The sequence below is a fragment of the Sciurus carolinensis genome, chromosome 5, assembly GCF_902686445.1.
Source record: "Sciurus carolinensis chromosome 5, mSciCar1.2, whole genome shotgun sequence".
Taxonomy (NCBI): domain Eukaryota; kingdom Metazoa; phylum Chordata; class Mammalia; order Rodentia; family Sciuridae; genus Sciurus; species Sciurus carolinensis.
The window spans coordinates 1,121,927-1,147,633 of record NC_062217.1 but is presented as its reverse complement, the minus strand read 5'-3'; the positions used below and the strand labels follow the sequence as shown (position 1 = coordinate 1,147,633).

Sequence of the window (25,707 nt, the reverse complement as noted above, 5' to 3'; positions counted from 1 at the left end):
AGTGGCTTCCCTGGGAGGGAGCACCCTGCAGCATGGGGCTGAGTTCACCCCGCAGCGCCTCAGCGAGGCGCCAGGCTGCAGAGAGGGGTGGACAGAGGCCTTTGCCGAGGGGGCTCTTCTCTTTCTCGGGGCCAGGGAGAAACTGCAGATTGGTGCTGGGCACCACGGAGAGGATAGTGGAGGCGGTCTCGGGAGCAGGCCGAGAGGCGGTCTGAGCGAGTTGGAGGGCCGGGTGCCTGTCCCACAGGAGGAGGGCTGTGCGTGGGTGTGCAGGTGGTGGAGGCCCTGTGGACCCAGGCAGCCACCTGCGTATCCACAACCCTGACGTGTAAACCTGCTGCGCACCCGCGCAGTCCGCACGTGGGGGCCAGGGTGGGCACCCGCGTTTGTTAATGGAGCTTTGTGACCGAGAAGGCGAGCTTCTTAGAGCCCTTTTTGTGGTTTATTAATCTCTAATAGCAATGTCAGAGGAATTACAGCAGCTTTAATCTCCAGGCACACAACGAGGGTGGTTAAATGCTCAAGAGCAAAACCCCAACCCAACACATGCTTCTGAGGCCACAGCTGCAGGACCAGAGGCAGCGTGAGCTGAGTGGACTCCGCAGGGGCGCTCCCGAATCTCTGTGCCGACCTGCACTTCAGGCCCGAAACCTAACGTGGCCGCCAGGTGTTTCCTAAGACCCAGCGTTGCCACAGGACGTGTGCCAAGTAGAGCTTGTCAGGTGCATGTGGGGAAGGGACCCCACGCAGGCCCGCGGCTCACACACCGTCAGCACCACGACCAGCGACCATCTGCCTGGAAGGCGTCACAGGCCCTGGCCCACCCAAGCTCCCACGCCTGGCTTCTCCTTCCCGGACACAGCTCGGCCACCAGCACGTCCCGTTCTGGGCGGAAAGCTCTATGCAGGCTGCATGGGGAGGGCTGCCAGGCACAGGCTCCCCACTGACCCACACCCTGGGTCTCTTGAAGGCTGAAGCTGTGTTGTCCACCTGCCCAGCAGTGGCCCTGGCCCACACCCATCCCCGCTCCTTGGCCCTCTGGGCGTTTCAGGGTTAGCCCATCCTGCTGTGTGTTGCTTCTTAAATGCTCTTATGCACACCGCCCTCAGGGCTGGAGAGGCCTGCTGTGCCCTTTGCCCACCCTGCTGTGTGGGTCAGGCCTGGGTTTGAATAAAGGAAACCTCAGGCCCAGGGGCCCCATCATGCCGGGAAGCTCTTGGGCAGGAACCAGCAGAACGCAGTCAACACCCTTGCCACGAGTGGTCCACGGGTGAGGAAGAGCCTCCCTCAGCCTGGTGCCCGCTCTAGAGCACAGGAGCGCCAGGAGACCCTCACCCACAGGAGGCGGGTTGGCATCCTGACTGGGGCCGAGGAGGTGGCGACCAGACATGCTCACGGCCGCCTGTGTGACCAAGTCCAGGAAGGAGGCGAAGGCCGCAGGTGGGCTTGGGAGCTGGGCTGCAGCATGGAGTCCTTGACCCAGGAGGAATGCCTGAGTGTGTTCTCGAGGAGGCACGATGGCGTCTGAGGAGCAGCCCGGGAGGCGGGAGGTGCTGTTTGTTCCCTGGAGCACAAGTATCCACGGAGTTTGGAGAATGCGGTGGTGACGTATCTCCTTGGGAAGAAAATTCTGTTGCGACATTAAAAGCAAACTTCAGATCACGACTTGAAAGTGCCCCAGGCCACGCTCGGGACTTCCTGCTGGTGAGCCAGGGCTGGGGCAGTGCCTGCCCTGCAGTGACTTGGGCTGACCCTGGTCTACTCTGCAGTGGTCAGAGGCCCATCACAGTTCCACTCATTTGGGGAAACATGTTTGCAGAGAAAGGAAAAAGGGAGCAACCACTGTGGTGGCCACTCCTGTCCTACCCTCCTGTCCTGCTCCCCATCTTGTCCCCTCCTGTCCTCCCCCCTCCTGTCCTGCCCCCTCCTGTCCTCCCCCTCCTGTCCTGCTCCCCCATCTTGCCCCCTCCTGTCCTGCTCCCCCATCTTGCCCCATCCTGTCCTACCCTCCTGTCCTGCTCCCCCATCTTGCCCCCTCCTGTCCTCCCCTCCTGTCCTCCCCTCCTGTCCTCCCCTCCTGTCCTGCCCCCTCCTGTCCTCCCCTCCTGTCCTGCCCCCTCCTGTCCTCCCCTCCTGTCCTCCCCCTCCTGTCCTCCCCTCCTGTCCTCCCCTCCTGTCCTCTCCTCCTGTCCTCCTCCCCTCTTGCCCCCTCCTGTCCTCCCCTCCTGTCCTGCTCCCCTCTTGCCCCCTCCTGTCCTCCCCCTCCTGTCCTCCCCCCTGTCCTCCCCCTCCTGTCCTCTCCCCCTGTCCTCCCCCTCCTGTCCTGCTCCCCTCTTGCCCCCTCCTGTCCTCCCCCTCCTGTCCTCCCCCCCTGTCCTCCCCCTCCTGTCCTCCCCCCCGTCCTCCCCCTCCTGTCCTCCCCTCCTGTCCTCCCCCTCCTGTCCTCCCCCCCTGTCCTCCCCCTCCTGTCCTGCTCCCCTCTTGCCCCCTCCTATCCTCCCCTCCTGTCCTCCCCTCCTGTCCTGCCCCCTCCTGTCCTGCCCCCTCCTGTCCTGCCCCCTCCTGTCCTCCCCTCCTGTCCTCCCCCTCCTGTCCTCCCCCTCCTGTCCTCCCCCTCCTGTCCTGCTCCCCTCTTGCCCCCTCCTGTCCTCCCCTCCTGTCCTCACCGTGGCCTCAGATCTGCCTGCGCGGCTGCCTGCTCCTCCTCGGCCCCGGCACTGTGTCCTGAGCTTCCTTTGCTGGTGACTGGTTCTCAGGCGCACCCAGGACCTCGAAGCCTGTCCTGGGTTTCGTCCCTGCCCTTCGTCTTGAAGAAGTGCTTCTCTACTGAAGACTCGTCCCTGGTTTTGTCTGAGGGGACAGGGTTTTTAGTCAGCTCTTGCACCTCTGTGTCTGAAGGACCCAACCAGCATGACTGTAGGGGAGGAAGCGTCTATTTAGGGCTCACGGTGTCAGAGGGCTCAGTCCACAGAAGGTCAGCTCCATTCCCTGGGCTCGAGGTGAGGCGGGACATCATGGTGGAAGAGTGTGGTGGCGGGAGGCGGCTCCCAGGATGCTCAGGGAGGAGGGACTTCACGCGCCAGCAGGAATCTCGTCCCCGAGCCTCGCCCCAGTGCCCCTCCTCCAGCCACACCCGCACTTCAGTCACCGCTCGGTTTACCCCTTGGGGATTAAGTCACCGATTGGTCAGGACTCTCACAGCCCAGTCACTTCTCCTCCGAACTTCCTGCCTTGTCTCACGTGTGCGCTTCTCGGGGACACCTCACCTCCAAACCATGACAACAGGCGAGCAAAATCTCACCTTCACATTTGGAGGGTTGGTAGGAGATATTGTAAAACTTCCCCGTATGGAAACTTTTAAAGCTGTACAAGAGTGAAGAGAAGGAGCACACCAGCCTCCGTTTCTCATTGCTCACTGCCGGCAGGTTCTGACTCAGGCCAGCCTCCAGGAGGAGGACCCACGTGGGTGGTACAGGGTGCGGGGCTTGCAGTGCTGGGCACTCCGCGAGTGTGCTGAGCACTCAGGGAGCACCCGAGCACTCAGGAGCATCCGAGCACTCCAGGAACCTGAGGAGCACTCAGGGAGCCTGCTGAGCACTCCAGGAGCCTGAGGAGCATTCAGGGAACTTCTGAGCCCTCAGGGAGCCTGAGGAGCACTCAGGGAACACCTGAGCACTTGGGGAGTATCTGAGAACTCAGGGAGCATCTGAGCATTCCAGGAGCCGGCTGAGCACTCAGGGAGCATCTGAGCACTCCAGGAGCCTGAGGAGTGCTCAGGGAGCTTCTGAGCACTCCAGGAACCTGAGGAGCACTCAGGGAGCTTCCGAGCACTCTAGGAACTTGTTGAGCCCTCGGAGCACCCGAGCACTCAGGGAGCATTTGAGCACTCAGGGAGTATTTGAGAACTCAGGAGCAACCGAGCACTCAGGGAGCCCGAGGAGCACTCAGGGAGCATCTGAGCACTCAGGGAGCATCTGAGTACTCCAGGAGCCTGAGAAGCCCTCGGAGCACCCGAGCACTCAGGGAGCATCTGAGCACTCAGGGAGTATCTGAGAACTCAGGGAGCATCTGAGCACTCCAGGAGCCTGCTGGACACTCTGGGAGTACCCGAGCACTCGGAGCACCCGAGCACTCAGGGAGCATGCTCACCAGGAGCCCAGGGCAGTCTCCTTCCTGCAAGTTCGGGAAGTTGGCAAGCCCTGGCTGGGGTGCCGCTCTCAGCACAAGAGCTGAGTGAAAAGGCTGGAGAAAATCAGAGAAGGAACCATCCGCTGCCATCCCACACGTGCCCTCACAGACGTGGGCCCTGCCATGTGCACCTGCACCACCCGCGTGGGGCACGCAGCCATGCCAGCGTGAAGGCGGCAACCAGTGAGGGGAGGCTCTCGGTGAGCGGCCCTGCTCTCGTCTGCTGAGAGTCTGCTTGGGGGAACCGCCGTCAAGAGATCTGTGTTTCACCCTGAGTTCCCTGGAATTGGGCGGCCACGCCGAACAGTTTGGAGAGCACACCCTGTGTCACAGCTCCCTTCTGGGGTCCTCAAGTGGCAACCAGCACCTCCAGATCTCGAATGACAAGTTTTGTCTCTAAAATGAGTGTCCTGCGTTTTGAAGTCCACCCTGCCTCTCGTGTGGTAGAGTAACACAGTGCAGCATAGAAATGATCTAGACTGCTTATTGTTGCTTTTCTTTTATGCAGTACACGTTTTGGAACTTCATACCCAAGAACTTATTTGAACAATTCAGAAGAATAGCCAACTTTTACTTTCTTATCATATTTCTGGTACAGGTAAGGCCAGTCGTGGTTTTCTGTCTCATCAGATGTAAATTAGATAAGTGATATTTTGTTCATGAGTTGTCAACTTATGGCTTGCAAGGTCCGGGTGCCATGAGCACAGTTCACTCTCTTGGTTCTCGGAGACCTTTTCAGCTAAGATGCGCATGAGATTGCTTTGTGCCCAAGCTGACCATCCCACCACCTCCCTCCTGGAACCCAGGGGGCACAGCATGTGTTCCCAGCCCAGCCACATGTTGCCCCGCGCACTCATTCTCTTCCCGTGTGCATGTTGCTCTAGAGAAAATTCAGAGTCACACATTGAGACAAAAAAAGCTGGGCACAGTGGCACATGCCTGTCATTAGCAATTCTGGGGGCTGAGGCAAGAAAATGGCAAGTTTGAGGCCAACCTCAGCAATGTAGCAAGACCCCGTCTCAGTAAAAAATAAAAAGGACGGGGGATATAGCTCAGTGGCAGAGCACCCCTGGGTTCAATCCCCAGCACCAAAATAAATACGTAAATAAATAAAAGAAATTAAGAAAACTGACAGAGACCTCATAGCAGGGGTGTGGACTGGGGAGCAGACGTGTACTAAGAACAGCTTCTTTGTCATACAAAATACCAGTGAGTGGTTTTTAAAATTCCTCTCACATTAACTTACCCATTGCAATGGAAGCGTGACCCCAGAGGCAGTGTGACCCTAGAGGAACGTGACCACAGAGGCAGCGTGGTGGGTCAGCGTGCACCAGACTCAACGTCTCTGCCACTTGGCACACGTGGTTTCCTTCAGCATACCCCTTCACTAAATGACTGCCCTCTGTGACAGTCAGCAAGCAGAACAGGCCACGTTCCTGTTGCTCAGTGCTGGCAGCAGGGTAAAGCGAGGCTCCACAGTGTGCCTTAAGTTGGTAGAAGCCAGTGAGGTGGTTGGGAAGTAGAGGTCAGTAGAGGGGGTAGGGGTGGGCATGGAGGCGGTAGAGATGGTGGTTCTGGTAGTGGAAGTGGTGGAGATGGTGGAGGTGGTTGGGAAGTGGTGGTGGTAGATGTGGTAAGTGGAGATGGTAGAGATGCCTATCCTGAGGATGCTGGTGGGGTGGTGTGGAGGTGGAGATGGTGGTTGGTGGTGGTGGTTCTGGGGATGGTGGAGGTGGAGATGCTGGTGGGGGTGGTGTGGAGGTGGAGGTGGTGGTTGGTGGTGGTGGTTCTGGAGATGGTGGAGGTGGTTGAGAGGTAGTGGAGATGCTGGTCCTGATGATGCTGGTGGGGTGGTGTGGAGGTGGAGATGGTGATGGTGGTGGTGGTTCTGGGGATGGTGGAGGTGGAGATGCTGGTGGGGTGGGGTGGAGGTGGAGATGGTGATATTGGTGGTGGTTCTGGAGATGGTGGAGGTGGTTGAGAGGAGGTGGTGGAGATGCTGGTGGTGGAGATGTGGAGGTGGAGATGCTGGTGGGGTGGTGTGGAGGTGGTGGTTGGTGGTGGTGGTTCTGGAGATGGTGGAGGTGGTTGAGAGGTAGTGGAGATGCTGGTTCTGATGATGCTGGTGGGGTGGGGTGGAGGTGGAGATGGTGGCATTGGTGGTGGTGGAGATGGTGGAGGTGGTTGAGAGGAGGTGGTGGAGATGCTGGTGGTGGAGACGTGGAGGTGGAGATGCTGGGGACTGTCAGCTGTCTGTGGTTGCTGCAGGGGTCTCAGAATGCTTCCCTGGCTCTGTTCATTGCAGCTGATCATCGACACACCCACCAGCCCAGTGACGAGTGGACTCCCGCTGTTCTTTGTCATCACCGTCACAGCCATCAAACAGGTGAGAGTCCTGCAGACAGGGAGGAAGACTGCCTCCAACTGTCGTGGAGGCCACCTTGACCTCAGGGAGGCCGCTAGGCTTGCTGCAGCCAGTGTGCGGAAGAGTCGCCAAGCTGCAGACCTTCACTTCCTTGGCTCTTCAGGCCGATGCTTGAGGCAGGAGAGCTTCGGTTGCTTTTTGGTGCCTCTGTCTAAGATCGGTTTCCATGTTCTGAGCCAACCAGAGAGGTCCCTGGCTCAGATGTGTGGCACAGCTGCTGCGTGTCCCTTGCAGGTGGGGGGTGTGAGTCATGGTGTGCTGACCCCTGAGGTGCAGGCATGTCCTCCCATCCTGATGAGTGAAGCCAGTGACCGACACTGGAAGGAGTGCGCCTCAGGGTTTCACTGTTTTCCCCAGCTTGGCTGTGCAGCCTCAGCACTGGTGGCTTCCAGAAGACTTGTCACCCCAGAAGGAAGCCTGTCCCATCAGAGTCGTCTTCTGTTCCCTTCTCCCAGCCCCTGGCAAAGACTGACTCACTCCCCACCCTGCAAAATCGCACAGCCCGTGGTCCCTGTGGCTAGTCCTCTCGCTTGGTGTGATGGTCTTCAGGTCTGTCCACGCTGTCGTGTGTCGGTGTGTCATCTTGGCAGGCACCATCCAGCATGCAGTGGACCCAGCTTGTTCACCCTCAGCCTGTGGCCGGCGTGTGGGGCTTGCGCCTCGGACTGTGGCGAGTGCTGCCTAGAACACTGTGCATCTTGTGTGGGTGGAGGTCTCTCTTTCCATTCATCTGCTTGTGATTGACAAGTAGAACTTGGACACCTTACACCCTGATGTGTCCACCAGGTCCACACCCCCTGAGGCACACACCCGGGTAGAATCGCTCCGAGGTCTGAGTGGCAGCCAGGAGTCTCTGTGTCCCACACCACGTGTCACACAACGGCAGGCGGGTTTTGCTGGCTCTGTGTTCTGCCAGTGCGTGGTACCAGATCCTTAGCATAGCCATCCTTGGGTGTGACGCGGCTTCTCGACCGGCATTTCCCTAGCGGCCGGTGAGGCCCAGCATCTTCTCATGTGCTCATTGGCCATTTCTGCATCATCTTTAGAGAAATGCCGGCAAACCCTTGGCTGACTCTTACATTGCCTTGCCTTTGCATTCATGAGCTGTGAGGATTCTTCATACCTTACGGGCACAGATCCTCTATCTGCTGCAAACGGTTGAACCCCGTGGATTTGCATTTCAGTGTTTATGGGTCAGTTTTTCATGTGAGACATCTGGATAGTTTACAGAATGGCAGTTTCTAATTAAATTCTTGATGGTCAGCTGTGCTAAGTGTAAGTCTTCCTTTAAAAAGCCTAAATAGAGCATGTTACTTGGGCCATGCAGTGAGCTCAGCCATTGGAGGACAGGGCTGAGGAGCTGCCGTGCGGGATTTGCTCTAGATTGGACAAGTGTGAGGTGGGTCGCACGTGCAGGTGCAGGAAGGGCCTCACGCCGCCTCCTGAGCGTCCAGATCTCAGTGTGAGGGGGTCTGGACTTGCTTTTTTTTTCTTTTTTCTTTTTTTTCCAACGGTTCACTTTATTTATAAACCGGGGTTTTATAAATATGGTAGTTCTATGCCATAGAGATGCTGTGAAAATTAAATAAGATAATACAAAGCACCTAGTACAGTGCCCAACTTTTAAGCAAATCGTATTTTTTGGAACAGCGTTGGAATAATTGCAAACAAGAATCTTAGGCATTGTTCTATATTGCTTACGTGCACATTTGTTTGCAACTCACTGCTGTCCAACACAGGTGGAGAGAAGAGCAACTACTTTTTCTTCATGCAGAAGGCTTTTAGCAGACATGTGAACAGACTGCACCTCAGAGAGCCAGTGAGATTACGCAGATGGCTTTTGGTTTCTAGAGCACCAAACTAAAATGTGTAGCACTGCAGGGATGATCATGCCGCCTGCCATCTGCACTGCAGCCGCTGCTGCTTTTTAATATAAAACTATGAGGAACACTGGAGAGTCACTTGGTGGTATCTGAGTTACACGGCACTCTGGAAATGCAGATTTGAAAGCAACCTGCCTTGTTTTAGACCCTCTAGGAGAGCAAGCGGTGGGGGCGTGGTGGCCAGGGCGTGGTGGAGCACCGGGTACCCTGCAGGGCCGTCCTGGGGATTTGGCGTGTTGAGCAAAGTCTGATCACCTGCTCACCTTTCAACTCCAATGTCTGTTTTCCTGTCAGGAATTGGTCCTGAGGTGTGGCGTGGGTGTGCACACATGTGTGGCTGTGAAGCCGTGTGTTAAAGTCACTGTGGCTGCAGAGCTTGAAGCAGCCCAGGTGTTACAGGGACATCCTTGCCTGAGACCGCAGTCCAGATCTTGAAAACCTCACCCACAGGCTAGAACTCGGTTGAGGCATAACTAAACGCCTGCGCTCCCTCTGCCTGACTCCAGGGCTACGAGGACTGGCTCCGCCATAAAGCCGACAATGCCATGAACCAATGCCCTGTGCACTTCATCCAGCACGGCAAGCTCGTCCGCAAGCAGAGCCGGAAGCTGAGAGTAAGTGGCGGCTGGCACGTGTGCCTGGTCTGCATGACGTGTGCCTGGTGTACACCATGTGTGCCTGGTCTAGATCACGTGTGCCTGGTCTGCATGACGTGTGCCTGGTGTATACCACATGTGCCTGGTCTAGATCACGTGTGCCTGGTCTGAATGACGTGTGCCTGGTGTATACCACGTGTGCCTGGTCTAGATCACGTGTGCCTGGTCTAGATCACGTGTGCCTGGTCTGCATCACGTGTACCTGGTGTATACCACGTGTGCCTGGTCTAGATCACGTGTGCCTGGTCTGCATGACGTGTGCCTGGTGTATACCACATGTGCCTGGTCTAGATCACGTGTGCCTGGTCTGCATGACGTGTGCCTGGTGTATACCATGTGTGCCTGGTGTACACCATGTGTGCCTGGTCTAGATCACGTGTGCCTGGTCTGCATGACGTGTGCCTGGTGTATACCATGTGTGCCTGGTCTGCATGACGTGTGCCTGGTGTATACCATGTGTGCCTGGTCTGCATGACGTGTGCCTGGTGTATACCATGTGTGCCTGGTATGTGTGACGTGTGCTTGGTCTGCATCACGTGTGCCTGGTGTATACCACGTGTGCCTGGTCTAGATCATGTGTGCCTGGTCTGTATCATGTGTGCCTGGTGTATACCATGTGTGCCTGGTGTACACCATGTGTGCCTGGTATGTGTGACGTGTGCTTGGTCTGCATCACGTGTGCCTGGTGTATACCACGTGTGCCTGGTCTAGATCATGTGTGCCTGGTCTGTATCATGTGTGCCTGGTGTATACCATGTGTGCCTGGTGTACACCATGTGTGCCTGGTCTAGATCACGTGTGCCTGGTCAGCATGAAGTGTGCATGGTGTATGCCATGTGTGCCTGGTCTGCATCACGTGTGCCTGGTCTGCATCACGTGTGCCTGGTCTGCATCACGTGTGCCTGGTGTATACCACGTGTGCCTGGTCTGCATCACGTGTGCCTGGTCTGCATCATGTGTGCCTGGTGTACGCCATGTGTGCCTGGTCTAGATCACATGTGCCTGGTGTACATCACGTGTGCCTGGTCTGCATCATGTGTGCCTGGTGTACGCCATGTGTGCCTGGTCTAGATCTCATGTGCCTGGTTCAGATCACATGTGTCTTGTCTAGACCATGTGTGCATGGACTAGATCAAGTGTGCCTGGTTTAAATCAACAGCAGCTTCTACAAGAGCGTTTTGAACAACTTGGTAGCGGCTGTCAGTGACAGACGTCCCACTGTATGGTTAGAGTGTGTCTGAAGTCTTTCAGTGGGTCACTTTAGAGGCTGTGTTCTGAAGCACCTGTTCTTAGCCTCTTGACTGACCCCCGGTCTTGGTCTAACCTGACTGTGAGCTTGGACTTCAGTCCCAGTATCCTGGCCCTCCATGCACCCTGGCCCTGCCCAAGCCTGGTCCCTGCTCCCACCAGCCCTCTCCTGGGGCTCTGTCTCTGTCCTGCCCTAGAACAGCAGTCGGGTCCCAGTCAGGGAGGGTGGCCAGCCCTGGTGTAGCCAGCCCGTCTCCATTGCCCTTCTCTCCACTGGTCAGCCTGGGTCAGTGTCTCAGGACGTGGCCGCAGCCCCTCCCCACTTCTTGGAGCAGGACGGGGTCTCCAGAGGTGCTGCTGTCTGGCCCTTGAGGAGCTATGGAAATAGCTGGCCCCGGGCACGCACACTCCTTCTTCACTGGAGGCTTTCTGGTCTTTGAACCGGGACCTATAAATGTGTCTGATGTAGACTGACAGCCACAGGAGAAGGAATTGGCAGCATCGCGAAGGCCGCGCTCTGGCCAACGCCGCCCTCTCTGCCCTGCAGGTCGGGGACATCGTCATGGTCAAGGAGGATGAGACCTTTCCCTGTGACTTGATCTTCCTCTCCAGCAACCGTGGAGATGGGACCTGCCACGTCACCACTGCCAGCTTGGACGGGGAGTCAAGCCATAAAGTAACGTCCCCATGTCAAGATGCACGTGGGCCCTGGCATCCAGACTCAGCAGTGGCTGTGGACGCTGACCTGCTGTGGCAGTCGGTGTCTTCAGGGCGTGGGGCCACCAGGGCCCCGTCCTTCTGATTTTTCCTTCCCCACCCCAATGTCTGTGCCCCCGGCCACCTCAGGTGACAGAAGTAACTTGCAGGTTGGCCTGGGCGGTGCAGCTGGTGTGTCAAGTTCAGGGTTCCAGGAAACCTGTCGAGTGTTGGAGGTTTCCACTTGGCTGGTCACAGTCAGTGGCTTTCCTCGCCCGGGGCTGTGTGCACACTCACGCGGCCGAGGCCCGCCCGGGGCTGTGTGCACACTCACGCGGCCGAGGTCCACCCGGGGCTGTGTGCACACTCACGCGGCCGAGGCCCGCCCGGGGCTGTGTGCACACTCACGCGGCCGAGGCCCGCCCGGGGCTGTGTGCACACCCACGCGGCCGAGGCCCGCCCGGGGCTGTGTGCACACTCACGCGGCCGAGGCCCGCCCGGGGCTGTGTGCACACTCACGCGGCCGAGGCCCGCCCGGGGCTGTGTGCACACTCACGCGGCCGAGGCCCGCCCGGGGCTGTGTGCACACTCACGCGGCCGAGGTCCGCCCGGGGCTGTGTGCACACTCACGCGGCCTAGGCCCGCCCGGGGCTGTGTGCACACTCACGCGGCCTAGGCCCGCCCGGGGCTGTGTGCACACTCACACGGCTGAGGTCTTCCTAGGGCGCTGAGGTCTGCCTAGGGCCGTGTGCACACTCACACAGCCGAGGTCTGCCAGGCCCCTCATCGTGGGGCTTGTCCATTAACACCCTTGGAAGGATTCTCTGAAACCATGATCCCCTTGTTGCGGTCAGCGTAGATGCTGATGTAAAGAAATCCAGACGTTCCCAAAGAGCCTTGGAAGTGGGTGTGGCCCAGCAGACTGGACCTTTGGCTCACGAGTCCCCGCTCAGCCCTGGTGCTGAGGCCTCTCCTGGGTGAGGGCAGTCTCTCCTCTGGGCAGAGACGTTTTCTTACAAGACCACAGGACACACTCGCCAGCCTTCTGTGGCCATCCACGGTGTCATAGCGCGAAGCCCTGTGGACTCTGCAGTCCACGCTCACGTCTTCTCTGTGGCGAATCCCAAGAGTGGGTGGGCGGCCCAGCTGACCCCCGGTGAGCCACACTGCCTGGGGCCTTTCAGGGGCACTTCTCGTGTATGAGTGGGGACGGACCGCCTTTCAGGGTCTCGTGAGGACAGGATTAAGAAGTGAGCTCCCTGGCATGAGGACAGCTCCTCTGCTCCCGCCCGCTGCCCACTCTGATGCCTTAGTGCCTGATTATTAGGAAGACACGTAAGAGGAGACGCAGGGCTGCCGCCTGCCCGCCTGGCTCCTGGACACACATCCGTCCTTCCTGCCAGGGCAGAGCTGCAGCAGGCCTGGCAGCCTCCTGTGGCCCCGACGTGGGCTTGGGCTTGAGTGGCCCTCTGTCCAGGCAGCCTCACGGTCACCCAGAAGCCGTGCTGGCCCAGAGCTGGCAGGCAGGGCAGCGGGGGAGATAAGACCAGTGCCGCCAGAGGCCGGCCCTCGAAGCACAGGCCGCCGCCCAAGGAGTGGCCGGGCTGTGTCCCTGAACCCGCGTCCTGGCGGCTAGCTGCTCTGGGACAGGTGCTCAGGCAGCCCAGGTGTGGGGGACCCGGCCGCCGCTTTGCCCTGCTAGATGTAGGCAGTAGTTGGGGTCAGAATGTCCAGCCTGAGCTGGTGGGCGGCAGTGGAGCTGCTCCTCCCGCCACGTCTTCCCTGGGTGCCACGCCAGGCCCTGCGGGCGGCGTGTGTGTGCACGGGGTGGGCGGCTGGGGTGGCGAGGGGCCAGTGGTGATGGTGCCCGCCTTCCACAGACGCACTTCGCGGTCCAGGACACCAAGGGCTTCCACACCGAGGAGGACGTCGACCGTCTGCACGCCACCATCGAGTGCGAGCAGCCGCAGCCTGACCTGTACAAGTGAGGCCGCGGGGGCGGGCGGGCCAGAGCAGGACTGGGGCCTGTCCGTGGGCGAGGGGGTTAAGGGAGACCACCTGACCCTGGGGCGGGAAGAGCAGAGGGTCAGAGGCAAAGTCGTGGGGCCGTGCGGCGGCCAGCGTGCCCTGAGGCAGCGGCACCTGACTGGGTTTTCTGTCCCAGGTTCGTGGGGCGCATCAACGTGTACAGCGACCTGAGCGACCCCGTGGTGAGGTGAGTCTGGCCGCGGGCTGTCCTCCGCCGCTCTTCCCCGGGCTCTGTAGTAGGGTCCTCCCCAGGAACGCGTGGTTCTGCTCCCTGGTGCCTCCCAGCGGCGTCTGTGCAGGTTAACTCAGGCGGCCCCAGAATGCCCCACGCAGGGCCGCCCGAGGGCAGCCACCTGGAGGGGCACCTCCTGGCCTGGGCCGGGCAGGGAGCCTGGGGACACTCCCCGGGGAAGGCGGCCAGCACCTCTCACACACAGGCACGGGTAGGCCTCAGCCTGAGGGTGCCCGCTGCTGGCGTGGAGACCGGTGCACACGCTGCTCGAGGTCACTTGGGGCTCAGGGCCAGACACCTGGGGCGACTTGGGGCTGGGTGTGCTCACAGGCCCCATCGCCGCCCTCCTGGCTACTGTGGTCGCATACGGCACGTCTGCACGGGTGCAGCAGCACCAGGAGCCACCCGTGACCCTGGCTGGGCACAGGCCCCAGAGGTGCCTCCTCCAGGCATCCCTGCTGAGAGCCACGTCTGCCTTGGTCTCGGGTGTTTTGCCTGCTGATCTGCCTGGCCGTTATCTGCAGCGGGTGTTCTGGGGAAGGGGCTTCCAGTGAGCTTGGAGCTGCCCCTTCCCAGGAACTCCGCTTGTTGGAGAAGCCATATTCCTCCTAATTCGGGCCGTCTCCAGATTGTCTGGTATTGCGTGTTCAAGGTAACGTCTGCCCAGGAGCAGGAGCAAGCTCAGTGGGGAGTCAGGCAGAATCAACAGTTACTGAGACTCAGCCCCTGGGCTCCCGCCTGGAGGGCCTCGGCCAGGCTGCTGGGGGCAGACAGTGCACATCTTGGTGGGCTTCACTGCTGCTGGTCGGTGGGCCGATGGGTGCTGTCCAGGGTCTGCAGGCATGGCTTTGGCTTTCCTGGGTACATATTGTGCCAGGGTAAGTCCCTGTCTGCTCTGCGGGACAGTCTGCTTTCTCAGTGGTGAGGGTTGGTTTGACCTGAGTGAGGCGGTGGTTGGGGCTGAGTGATCACCGGTGGGCGGGCCCCAGGTCGCCCCAGAGGCTGATGGCCGCCGGGTTGTGGTTTGGTACCAATTCTAGTTTGGCCTTTTAACACGTGCCTTCTTTAGCACCCTTGTGGATACTTGGGTTTTTAAAGGTGTGTGTAGCCGTGGGAAGCAGTGAGTGCCATGAGCCATCAGTCAGTTCCAGTCCCTGCAGAGTGACGGTTCTTCCTTCTCTCCAAACAAGAAGAAAGTACTTTCTCAAGTAAATTATTTTTAGACTTCCCAGCGACCCGTTTTAAATGGGCCATTTGTTTCTGTAAATGCTTGTGACATCGATTATCTCAAGTGTGCTGCTAACAGAAGCCGACAGCCCCACGCAGCCCCAGGAGCTGCGTCTTTAGTGGCTGTCTGGCTGGGGCAGCTGGCTGCCAGCTGCCAGCCCGGGGTGCTCCTCTGGACGGTGCCCTTGGCCCGAGGCCGCCCACAGCCTCCTCCCTCCTGCTCCCCAGCTGGGGCAGCCTGAGCCACGTGGGCTGGTCACTGCACACAGTTGGCAGGTGGTGTCCAGTGGTGCCCCCGCTGCAGCTCAGGAAGTTCCGCACACAGGACGGGCTCCGCAGGTGCTTGCAGCCCTTCCCTCTGCCCTCCAAGGGGTCAGCAGGGCGTCGTCAGTAGTGAAATGTGTGCACTTGCATTCTACTTTCTTCTTCACCGTGGAGCGAGGAGTGACATGGTCATCCCCGGGAGCCACCGGAACACAAAGCCCCCGAGGGCAGATGCGTGCCAGCCGTTCTCTGGGTCCTGGTGCCTGCAGCAGCACCTGGTCCCCAAGGAATGATTTTTAATTCCTCCACCATTGCTGGTTTCCCCTAGAAACCTGCAGGGCCAGGGTCCCCTCACGGAGGAGCACTGCAGGGGGCACCCGGGCAGGGCTTGCGAAGGCCATGGCCGCCTGCCGTCCTCTTTCAAAACTGGTCACATTGAAGAGACGCCCAGTCTCATGAGGTTGTGAGGGAAACAGCTAAAGTCTGAACAAGACTCATCCCCTTGGCCTTTCCAGAACATTCTGGGGTCCCTAGACCAACCATCCTCAGATGTGGGGCCTGTGGGGAGAGGGCGCTGGGCCTGCCCCAGGGTCTCCGATGAAGTAAGTCTGGGTGGCTTTTCTGACATGTCCCAGGTTGGGATCTGCCCAGGGTCCCACCTGTGTCCCATAGTAGGACACTGTGGGGGCTTTCAGACCCAGCAGGGGTCAGGGCCTGACATCCCCCTTCCCAGAGCAACGAGGGGCCCAGTAGCACCTTCCTGCAGACCTGGGCAGCGTTACAATCTGGCCATGCACAGAGCTCTCCCACCCTCCTCCACCTTGGCCTCTTGCCTCTGTTGCTTCATCCCCGTGCCTGTCCTTGTCTTCGCAGGCCCCTGGGATCAGAAAACCTGCTGCTCAGAGGAGCCACGCTCAAGAACACCGAGAAGATCTTTGGTAAATGTTTTAAGTAGTAGCTGTGGGTCCTGCTTCTGAAAGCCAGCCTGCCTGACAGGCCAGCGCTGCCCGCCACGGGCTGTCTTCGGCAGCGGCAGCTCCACTCGCCGAGGTGGTGCTGATGGGTCCCCGAGACCCGTGAAGCAGTAGGCAGGAGCCCCGCCTGTTCGCAGGGCACATGTTCTGTGGTAGAAGCGAGGTCACGTCCGCAGGAAGTCCACGGCAGCTCTGCAGGAGTGTCTTCACCTCTGCACGTCTCTGCTCCTGCCACGGGTTCCGGCAGTCTGTTTCCTGTTCAATAAGTGAGAGAACTTTCCAAATAGACCAGTGTGCACTCCCGTCAGGAAACCTGGGCGGAAGTGCTCTTCACTCAAGATTCAAACCTGGACTTTAAAACCGTGCAGATTGTCCTCTGTGCAGGGAGGTCTCTGAGGACTCGCGCGGTGACCAGGGACAGTCCCTGGCCTGGCACAGCGAGAAGTGCCCGTCTTGCCTGAGGTCTTTCCACTGTGCTGTGTAGCTCGTGCTCAGGCAGGTGCCTCTGCACGTGCGCATCAGGTCACTCTTCTGCTTTCAGGTGTGGCCATCTACACGGGCATGGAGACCAAGATGGCCTTGAACTACCAGTCGAAATCCCAGAAGCGATCTGCTGTGGAAAAGTAAGGGTTGGGGGCCAGGGTGATGACCATGCTTGGCCATGCCGCGGCCAGCACTGTAGGCTGCACTGTCCCTTGGCCTAGCTCCTCCGCGGTGTCCAGGGGCAGTGTGGGAGTGGCCACAGGGCTGCCCACTTGGTGGACTTGCTTGTTTCCAGGCGAGGTGGAGGGCTGCATCCTGCCCTGGCCTCAGCACCCACGCTTGGCTCCCGGGGGCCATGCCCTGGACCTTCCCCAGACCTGGAACCCCCGGATGGTGGCTTTGGCTCTGGGACGGGGCGGGAGCTCTCTTCTGACGTGGCTTGACTAAGGAACCCTTAGCGGAGGCAGGTCTTCCTTCCATTGTGTCAGGGTGCAGTGGTCATGCACTCCAGTGGCGTGGCCTGGAGTCTCGTTTCCTCTGCCCCTCGTTAAAGCGCGTCCCTGACTGGAGTGGACAGCTAAGCAGTTTCCAAACGCGCTGGGTCTCTGTCTTCCGAGGCTGCATGGAGCAGAAGGGAAATGGGCTTGTCAGGGGCAGGAGCCCTTTGCCAGGGTGTCCACGACCTCACGAGGTTTCAGAGCGCGTGGTGGGAGCTGGGATTGAGCCCCTCTCAGATCTACAGAGACCTTCCCTGGGCTGGGTCTTCGAGTGCCCTGCAATGTCCAGTGTCCCTCCATCCTTCCCAGGGACAGTCACTGAACCTCCAGCTCACTTGCGGTTGCCCAGTGGTAGGAGAGGTTGGTCACGCCAGCTCTCACCCAGGGGGCGTCCTGGGCTGCAGGGTGGGGAGTGACATCCCTCCCACCGACAGTCTTCCCATCCTCGGCCCTTGGCCTCACGGCCTCTGGGATTCTGTGCCAGCGACGGTGCAGTGCACACAGCTGTGCGCTAGCCAGGCGCTGCCGTGGAAACCGCCCGCAGGGCTTCCTCCACGCTGGCAGGGCCCGCTCGCCTCGCCTCGGAGAAACCCGGCGGAGCCCTCCACCTGCCGGGAGCCTGCGCGACCCTGGCCATCACCTGTTGCAGGTCCATGAACGTGTTCCTCATCGTCTACCTCTGCATCCTGGTCAGCAAGGCGCTGATAAACACTGTGCTCAAGTACGTGTGGCAGAGCAAGCCCTTCCAGGACGAGCCCTGGTACAACCAGAAGACCGAGTCAGAGCGGCAGCGGAACCTGGTAGGGAGCGCACCCTCCCAGGCAGGGGCCTCCCTCCACACGGGGCCAGCCGTGGTGGAGCAGCAGGCGCTGTGCCGGAGGGGTCTCTGTGCCGCGCTGTCCTCAGGTGGGGCGCACACCCCAGCAGGCGTCAGGCCCCGTGGGAGACGTTCAGGGCCGTGCCCGAGAGGCCTTCGGTGTCTCCAGACCTGCCCGGGGCCTGTGCTCACAGGGTGCTCGGGAAACGCTTGCCAGAGATTCGGGACTAGGTGGCCCTGTTGTGGGAGAAAGAGAGAAAGAGGCTCAGACTCCTGAGCAGGGCCATGTGTCCACCCAGACCCGGGTGCACTGAGGGCAGAGCAGGGCCGTGTGCAAGCCTCCACCATGCGCCCACCCAGACCCGGGAGCACTGAGGGCAGAGCAGGGCTGTGTGCAAACCTCCACCATGCACCCACCAGACCCGGGGGCACTGGGGGCAGAGCAGGGCCGTGTGCAAGCCTCCACCATGTGCCCACCCAGACCCGTGTGCACTGGGGGCAGAGCAGGGCCGTGTGCAAACCCAGTGCGGTATCTTCGCTGTGTGCATAAGCCCGCCCTCCCTGAGGCTGACCTGGCTCAGAGGGGAGACCACAGGCCAGGCCCTCGCAGGTTCTCTTGGTAAGCCTGGTGGTCCGGTCCACGTCCCCGGTGCGTGGCTGTGTCGACAGGCAGCACCCGCCCCTGGCCTGCGTCAGGGTGTGGCCACTCCTGGCCCTGCTGCGCGACAGCCCGACGTGGGCTGGCGCTGGCGCCCCGGGTGCTGACGTGCCGCGCGCTCAGTTCCTCAGGGCCTTCACAGACTTCCTGGCCTTCATGGTACTCTTCAACTACATCATCCCCGTGTCCATGTACGTCACCGTGGAGATGCAGAAGTTCCTCGGCTCCTACTTCATCAGCTGGGACGAGGACATGCTGGACGAGGACACGGGGGAGGGGCCTCTGGTCAACACGTCCGACCTGAACGAGGAGCTGGGCCAGGTCGGAACCGCGTCCGGGAGTCTGGGCACCAGGGTGGGCGGGCCTCTCCTCGCAGTTCGCGCACCTGGGCCTCCCGCGACCCACGGGAGAGGCAGAGGCTGGGGGGGGGGCTCTACTGGCACGGCCCCCGGCAGGGTCTTCACATCCACAGCATGGCGGAGGCCGCCGCTCACACCTGGGACCGCTCACCTGCGGCCTTGCTCCTTCTGGCCTTCACGGTGAGCTGAGCGAGCCGACGCTGGGCCCGTGTACCCGCTCTGCCATGGGCCGAGCCCCGCAGGCAGCCTCACCTTCCTCATCCTGAGTCCCACACTCCATGCAGCGGGGACAGCCCTGCTGGCCCGGGTGCAGGTCACACGAGGAAGTAGACGGTCTGGGAACAGCCACAGATGGGGCCACTGCTGCCGTCCCCACCCCTGCCCAGGGTGTCAGGGCGCCCACAGTGTGAGGGCAGAGCCGTGCGCACCAGGCCTGCAGATCCCCAGCACTGCCCAGCAGGAGAGACAGGAAGGCTGGTTCCTTCATTCTCACCGGCCTCCGGTGGCTTCCCACCAGCCTTCCTCAGCCCGCTCCTGGTGTGTCTCAGGAGGGTGTTGGGCAGGTGGCCAGGGGTAATTCAGTAGACTTAAAGTGCCACTTTATACTGGTGGCTGTGTCCTGCCCACCGCCGCCCAGCAGAGGTTGTGGATGGACTGTTAGACCCTGCAGGGACCTGCCCCTTGACCTGCCTCCAGTGAAGGGCGCTTGCCACTTGGAGATGACACTTTGCTTGTGCATCTGATTGACATTCCTGTGGCGCGCGCCCATGAAGGTGGGTTGCCGCTTCCCTCTGACGCCCAGTCCTGGTGCGTGGGGAGCTGTTCACCTTAGGAGCCCTGCGTCCTGTTCTGCGTGTTCCTGAGAAACTCTCGGCAGGATTGTTTTCTGTGGGAAGAGGAGTGTCCAGCTGTACCCAGGGCTAGTCTCTCCTCCCACCTGGAGTCCACTGGGAAAGGATAGGGCTCCTGCCGTTCTGAGCAAAACCAGCCACAGCCCGGATACAGAGTACTGGGCCCTAAGGTCAGGACTGACAGGCAGGTCAAGAGCAAGGGTCTCCCAATGGCCTGTCATGGTGCCATTCACTTAGACTGAGACGGGTGTTGGTGTGAGGAGGAACTGACCATCAACCTTCCAGGGCCTGTGTGTGCTTCCTTAGAGGTCAGCACCTCAGGGCCTGCGTTCTTCCTTAGAGGTCAGTACCTCCAGGGCCTGTGTGTGCTTCCTTAGAGGTCAGCACCTCAGGGCCTGTGTGTTCTTCCTTAGAGGTCAGCACCTCAGGGCCTGTGTGTTCTTCCTTAGAGGTCAGCACCTCAGGGCCTGTGTGTTCTTCCTTAGAGGTCAGCACCTCCGGGGCCTGTGTGTGCTTCCTTAGAGGTCAGCACCTCCGGGGCCTGTGTGTTCTTCCTTAGAGGTCAGCACCTCAGGGCCTGTGTGTTCTTCCTTAGAGGTCAGCACCTCCGGGGCCTGTGTGTTCTTCCTTAGAGGTCAGCACCTCAGGGCCTGTGTGTTCTTCCTTAGAGGTCAGCACCTCAGGGCCTGTGTGTGCTTCCTTAGAGGTCAGCACCTCAGGGCCTGTGTGTGCTTCTTTAGAGGTCAGCGCCTCCAGGGCCCAGGTGCTTCCTTGGAGGTCAGTTTCTAGGGGCATAGCTGAGGCTTAAGAGCCTGTCCTGGTGCCTTGCCTTCCTGGGAGGCAGTAGTGCCACCGGCACAGGCCCCTGGAGGTGGCGCTGCAGGCTGAGCAGCGTGACGCTACCTGTAGTGGGAGCTCACCTCCCTATGAGCCCACGATGGCGGTGGACCCCATGCCCTGAGGAATGCAGGTCTCAGGCCAGCATCTCCGACGCGCATCCTACAGAAATCCCCCATGGAGCATCAGCACACCAAGGGCAGTGTCCTGAGAACCCTTCCCTCCAAGGCCCAGTGGCCTCGCCTGGGGTGCCCGTGACCGGTTGTGCCAGCCACGTGGTGTCCCCAGCAACAGAGCAGAGGACAAGTTCTCAGGAATGTGTCAGTCACCTTTTTCTGCATCGGTGGACGATCACATGGTTTTTGATGCAGAAAAGGTGTTTGACAAAATTCAGCATCTGGGGCTGGCTTGTGGCTCAGCAGTGGAGTACTTGCCTAGCACGGATGAGGCACTGGGTTCGATCCTCAGCACCACATAAAAATAAGAAAATAGCATAAAGGTACATGTCTGTCTATAACTCAAAAAAACTTTTTTTTAATTCGGCATCCTTTAGTAACAAATCAGGTGTAGGAGGAGGAGCATCCTCATCCTGGGCAGAGGGAAGTCCAGGCCCCTCTGAGGTCAGGAGTGGGCAGGCACACTCACCTGCTCCACATCTGTTCAGCACAGAGCTAGAGGCCTGGGCAGGGCAAGTGGCAAGAGAAGGAAAGAGGCTTCCCGTCAGCAGGGCGCAACCTGACAGTTCAACCATGATCTGGCCTGCGGGAAGCCCCAGAGACTCCTCCAGAAAGCCCCCAGAACACAGGCAGGTCCAGCCAGGTTGGAGGACATGAGACCGATGTACATGAAAACAGGCAGCATTTCCAGACATGAGCAGCAGACTCTCTGACACACTGTCCGAGACGGTGGCGGAGGTCAGCAGAAGCTCGGGATCCACGGCCAGAGTCGCGGCCTCGTTCCTTGTTTGTGAGACAGGTGATGGTGGTGGACGTGAGGGCTGCTCAAGGTGCTGCCGGGACTGACTCGTGCCCCGGGCTCATGGGGGGTCTGTTAGTGCGACTCTTTGTGGCTCGCTGTCACTAGGGATGCACCACACTGCTTCACCTTGTGATCGGCTCTTACCACCTTGCCGAGGGGGCTTTGGGTTAGCTGTTTTATTCTCAGGTCATGAAGTCCTGCCTGGGAAAGCTTGTCTGTGGTCCCCCCCTTAGGGCCTGGGCAGGTCAGGGGTGCTTGTCCTCGGGCCCTTTGCCAGCTCTCCTGCAGAGGTCTGAGCCTCCTGGGGTTGCTGACTCCCCCACCCCGGCCTAGCGAGGAGTCACACGCCCGGCAGCCTGTGGGGTACTCAAGGAAGCGGCCGGTGCCTTCCAGCCCCAGCTGCGTGCCTCTGGAGGAGGCTCCGCTGAGCTTTGGCTGGTGTTCCAGCGGCAGGGCTGACTCAGCACGTCAGGACGGCAGTGTGTGTGTTCATTTGCTTGCTAAGGATGCGCTCACGGTGGAAGGCTCCTTCTCTCCTGGTTTCTAAGAGCACCTTCCTGACAGACCTGCGTGGAAAAGCCCTTACGGTCCACGCTGAGCCTTTTCGCCCCTCTCTGTGCTTCCTTCCCACCTTGAGCCCCAGCTCACCGTCCCCATGGAAGCTGTGCACACGGCACCTGCCCAGGCTGGAGCGCACAGGTGCCCACATCCCTGGGGCGGCCTGGCCTGGCCAGCGCCCCTGCTCCCGCTCAGCCGTGAACGTGCAACACTGCTTGGCCTGAATCAGACTTTAACTGGAGGCATCTCTGCCGCCTTTCGGGCTGTCCTGGTGTCTGTCCTCTCGCTTGTTGGCTTCTGGCTTCTGACCCTGCACGGCCTCATGGGTCTTGACCCCAGGGCTTCAGAGCGGAAGTTCTCCGCTGGTGTCCTTTGTCGTCTGAGGGAGACGTGGCCACCCTAACCCTGGACTTTCAGATGTACTGGCCCCCTGAGGGGATGTCCTGCAAGGTCTCCCTTCCCCGTCCGTTGCCCCTGTGCAGTGGGCCCCCCAGCGCATTGCACCTGTCCCAGTGGCTGAGGGTTGCAGCCGATGTGCCCACAACACCACGTCTGTGTGGAAAAGCTGTGTGGTGTCTGTCCAGCCGCTGTCGCTGGGCCAGGGCGGCTCGGCCTAGGTCTGGGTGGCGTCTGAGGCGTGTGCGCCACCTGCAGGTGGAGTACGTCTTCACAGACAAGACGGGCACGCTCACGGAGAACAACATGGAGTTCAAGGAGTGCTGCATCGAGGGCCAGGTCTATGTGCCCCACGTCATCTGCAACGGGCAGGTCCTGCCCGACTCCTCCGGCATCGACATGATCGACTCTTCCCCGGGCGTCAGCGGGAGGGTAGGTGGCGGCCCACTGCAGGGAGGGCATGTGTCACGCTGGGCACACGTGTGCAAGGTGGTCTCACCCACTGAGAGTGTGCCTTTCACTGGGACATCCAGGAAAGTCAGGACCCACATGGACTTCGCAAGGTCCTGGTCAGATGCTGCTGTGGTGCTGGTGTCCCCAGCGAGGGCAGCAGCACTGATTCCATGCTGGGACCTTGGAGTCACTGAACGAGCGGTACAGGTGGTGTGCAGAGAGCAGTGAGCACACCCAGCACACGTGTGAAAACCTAAGGCAAACACGTGCACACCTCCCAGAGGTGCATGTGTACATGCTCACACTCATACCCGAGTGGGGTCTGCTGAGTACATGTGTGTGCAAACTCGGTGCACAGACACACATGCACACCTACCACAGGTGAACATGTGTGCACATTCACATGCATTCCCCTAGTGGGGTCTGCCGAGTGCCTGTTTGTGCAAGCTCACGTGCACAGACATCTGCACATACCCCATAGATGCACAGATGTGCACACTTACACAACACCCAAGTGGGGTCCGCTGAGTGCACGTGTGTGCAAAACCATTGCATAGACACACATGCACATACTCCACAGATGCACATGTGTACACTCACTCACCCCTTGGCAGGGTCTGCTGAGTGCACATGTGTACAAGCCCAGTGTACAAATACATGCACATACCCCACAGATGCATGCTCACACTCACTCTCCTGAGTGGGGTCTGTTAGATGCACATGTGGGCAAGCCTGGTGCACAGACATGTGAACACACCCCACAGATGCACATGTGTTCATGCTCACACTCACCCCCAGGTGAGGTTTGCTGAGTGTACATGTGTACAAGCCCGGTGCACAGACACGTGCACACCTCCCACAGATGGACACAGGTGCACGCTCACCCCCCAGGTGGCAGTGCAGGAGTGAGGCGCAGGTCCTGCTTGCTGTCTGCCCTCAGGGTGTCTTGCTGTGCCTCCCATCTTAGGCAGCTGTGCCTGGGTCTTTCCTGGGTTGTGAGCTGTGGGTTTTCCTGGCCTGTTTCCACAGGAGCGGGAGGAGCTCTTTTTCCGGGCCCTCTGTCTCTGCCACACAGTGCAGGTGAAAGACGATGACCAGGTGGACGGCCCCAGGAAGTCGCCTGACTCGGGGAAGTCCTGCGTGTACATATCGTCCTCGCCCGACGAGGTGGCACTGGTGGAAGGCATTCAGAGGTGGGTCTGGGTCCCTGGGGGTGGGGGCTCAGGTGAGCAGCAGGCCACGTGGGGATAGTCCCGGGCCCGTTACCGCCTGGCCTGGCAAGTCCTGTGCTCCTGGGCTGAGCAGCAGCAGCTGTGGCCTTGGGCCTGACGGCTGGCAGCTCTGGTGTCAGAGGTCACGGTCATGGTCAGGCTCTGAGACTGGGGGCCACCCACACGCCCCTCAGCGGGGTCTGCTGCCTGTGGTCTTGCACCCACCCACGGTGCTCGCGCTGGGTCTTACTGCCCGTGGGATCTTGCATCTCACGCCAACACTTGGGACACTGAACGTTCCCGTCGCACCGCACGCTTTCAAGCCGGGGACCTTCCTGGATTCCCTGAGGCCCTCCAGGTCCCCTCTGCACCGCCTGTGACGTGGGTCAACCCCAGACTGAAGGAGCCACGGGAGAAGGGTCAGCGCTCTGCCTCTGAGCCAGCGTTTCTCCTGTGTGATTCCAGGTGGTGGGATGGCACCGTGACCGTGGCCTTCCCACGCACCCAAGTCCACCCCTGCCGAGGGGGACCTCTCAGAGCCCGTCTAGCTCTGCTGGGACAACAGGCGCTGGGGACAGGGCTGCACTCCCTGCAGACAGTAGAGGCCAGGAGCTTCCCCTGCTGGGAGGCCCACCCCTCAGCACAGGCTCACACGGGACAGGCACCCGCTGCCCCACTCCTGGCACCTGCCCACCGCGGTGGCGGTTGCTGTGTGTCCACCTGTGTCCGCCTGTCAGCCCCTGCAGCCCCGAGGCCAGGCCGCTGCCTCCCTCTCCGGCACTGCCTTGGGGTGGTGCTGAGCTCTCAGCTGTGTTGCGGGGTATTACTGGGATCGGGGTCCTGCACACGTGGCGTGAGCAGCAGCCTGGCCTGGTGTTCTGTCTGTCAAATGTGAGGGCCATCTGGGGACACCTGCCTCTGCCTGCACTGCTGTGCAGAGCGCCACGTGTGGCCGGGGAGCAGACGCGTGCTCTCGTGGATCTGCCTGAAGTGCAGGGCCAAGTGCCGGCGTCTGGAGGGGCGCTCTCCTGCATCCAGAGGGTGGAGGGCAGAGGGGCCCCCTCCTTGGCCCTGGCCGGTTGTTGTGAGCCCGGAGCCTCCTGGCCTTGCCCCTGCTCACTGCAGTGTGGGGAGGGGTCTCCTGCCCAGGGACCTTGGGGGTGTCTTCCAACGGTCCTTTGCATTCTGACATCATCTTGCCCACGACCAGCAATGAGAAGGCCCACTGGTCATTAAGTAGAAGTCAGGGATTGCAGAGACGGGGACAGGGATCCAGGGACCTGCTGCTGAGGACTGCCACCCTGCACGGGAGTGAGCCACCGAGGCGCAGGGCTGGGCAGGTGGAGCTGCAGGTCCTCGGGGCGCGCTCTGAGGTCGCTCCTACGTGCCCCTGGCTTTGAAAAGTGCTTCACAGCTTGCCTTCCCACAGGTGTTCCTTCTTCCGGGAGAAGCAGGGCCGTGGTGTGTGTGCAGCCGCGTCCGTGGTGTGTGTGTGGCCGCCTCCATGGTGTGCGACCGCATCCGTGGTGTGTGTGCAGCTGCGTCCGTGGTGTGTGTGCAGCTGTGTCCGTGGTGTGTGTGCAGCCGTGTCCGTGTTGTGCAGCCGCGTCCGTGGTGTGTGTGCGGCCGCGTCCATGGTGTGCAGCCGTGTCCATGGTGTGTGTGCAGCCGTGTCCGTGGTGTGTGTGCAGCCGCGTCCGTGGTGTGCAGCCGCGTCCGTGGTGTGTGTGCGGCCGCGTCCGTGGTGTGTGTGCGGCCGCGTCCGTGGTGTGTGTGCGGCCAGGTCCA

At 60.4% G+C, this 25,707-nt stretch overlaps 1 protein-coding gene across 4 annotated transcripts in view; it reads left to right on the top strand.

The window, feature by feature from the left end:
• Atp11a (ATPase phospholipid transporting 11A) overlaps nucleotides 1–25,707 on the top strand; it is a 118,232-nt gene that overhangs the window by 54,063 nt on the left and 38,462 nt on the right. For all 4 annotated transcript variants that reach the window (XM_047552347.1, XM_047552348.1, XM_047552349.1 and 1 more), the window contains exons 3-14: nucleotides 4,697–4,786; nucleotides 6,494–6,574; nucleotides 9,003–9,110; nucleotides 10,948–11,076; nucleotides 12,977–13,080; nucleotides 13,261–13,311; nucleotides 15,721–15,785; nucleotides 16,363–16,444; nucleotides 17,451–17,601; nucleotides 18,400–18,597; nucleotides 22,514–22,687; nucleotides 23,738–23,901. In XM_047552347.1, the coding sequence (XP_047408303.1) occupies nucleotides 4,697–4,786; nucleotides 6,494–6,574; nucleotides 9,003–9,110; nucleotides 10,948–11,076; nucleotides 12,977–13,080; nucleotides 13,261–13,311; nucleotides 15,721–15,785; nucleotides 16,363–16,444; nucleotides 17,451–17,601; nucleotides 18,400–18,597; nucleotides 22,514–22,687; nucleotides 23,738–23,901 (1,397 nt within the window). The remainder of the gene's footprint in view (nucleotides 1–4,696; nucleotides 4,787–6,493; nucleotides 6,575–9,002; nucleotides 9,111–10,947; nucleotides 11,077–12,976; nucleotides 13,081–13,260; nucleotides 13,312–15,720; nucleotides 15,786–16,362; nucleotides 16,445–17,450; nucleotides 17,602–18,399; nucleotides 18,598–22,513; nucleotides 22,688–23,737; nucleotides 23,902–25,707) is intronic.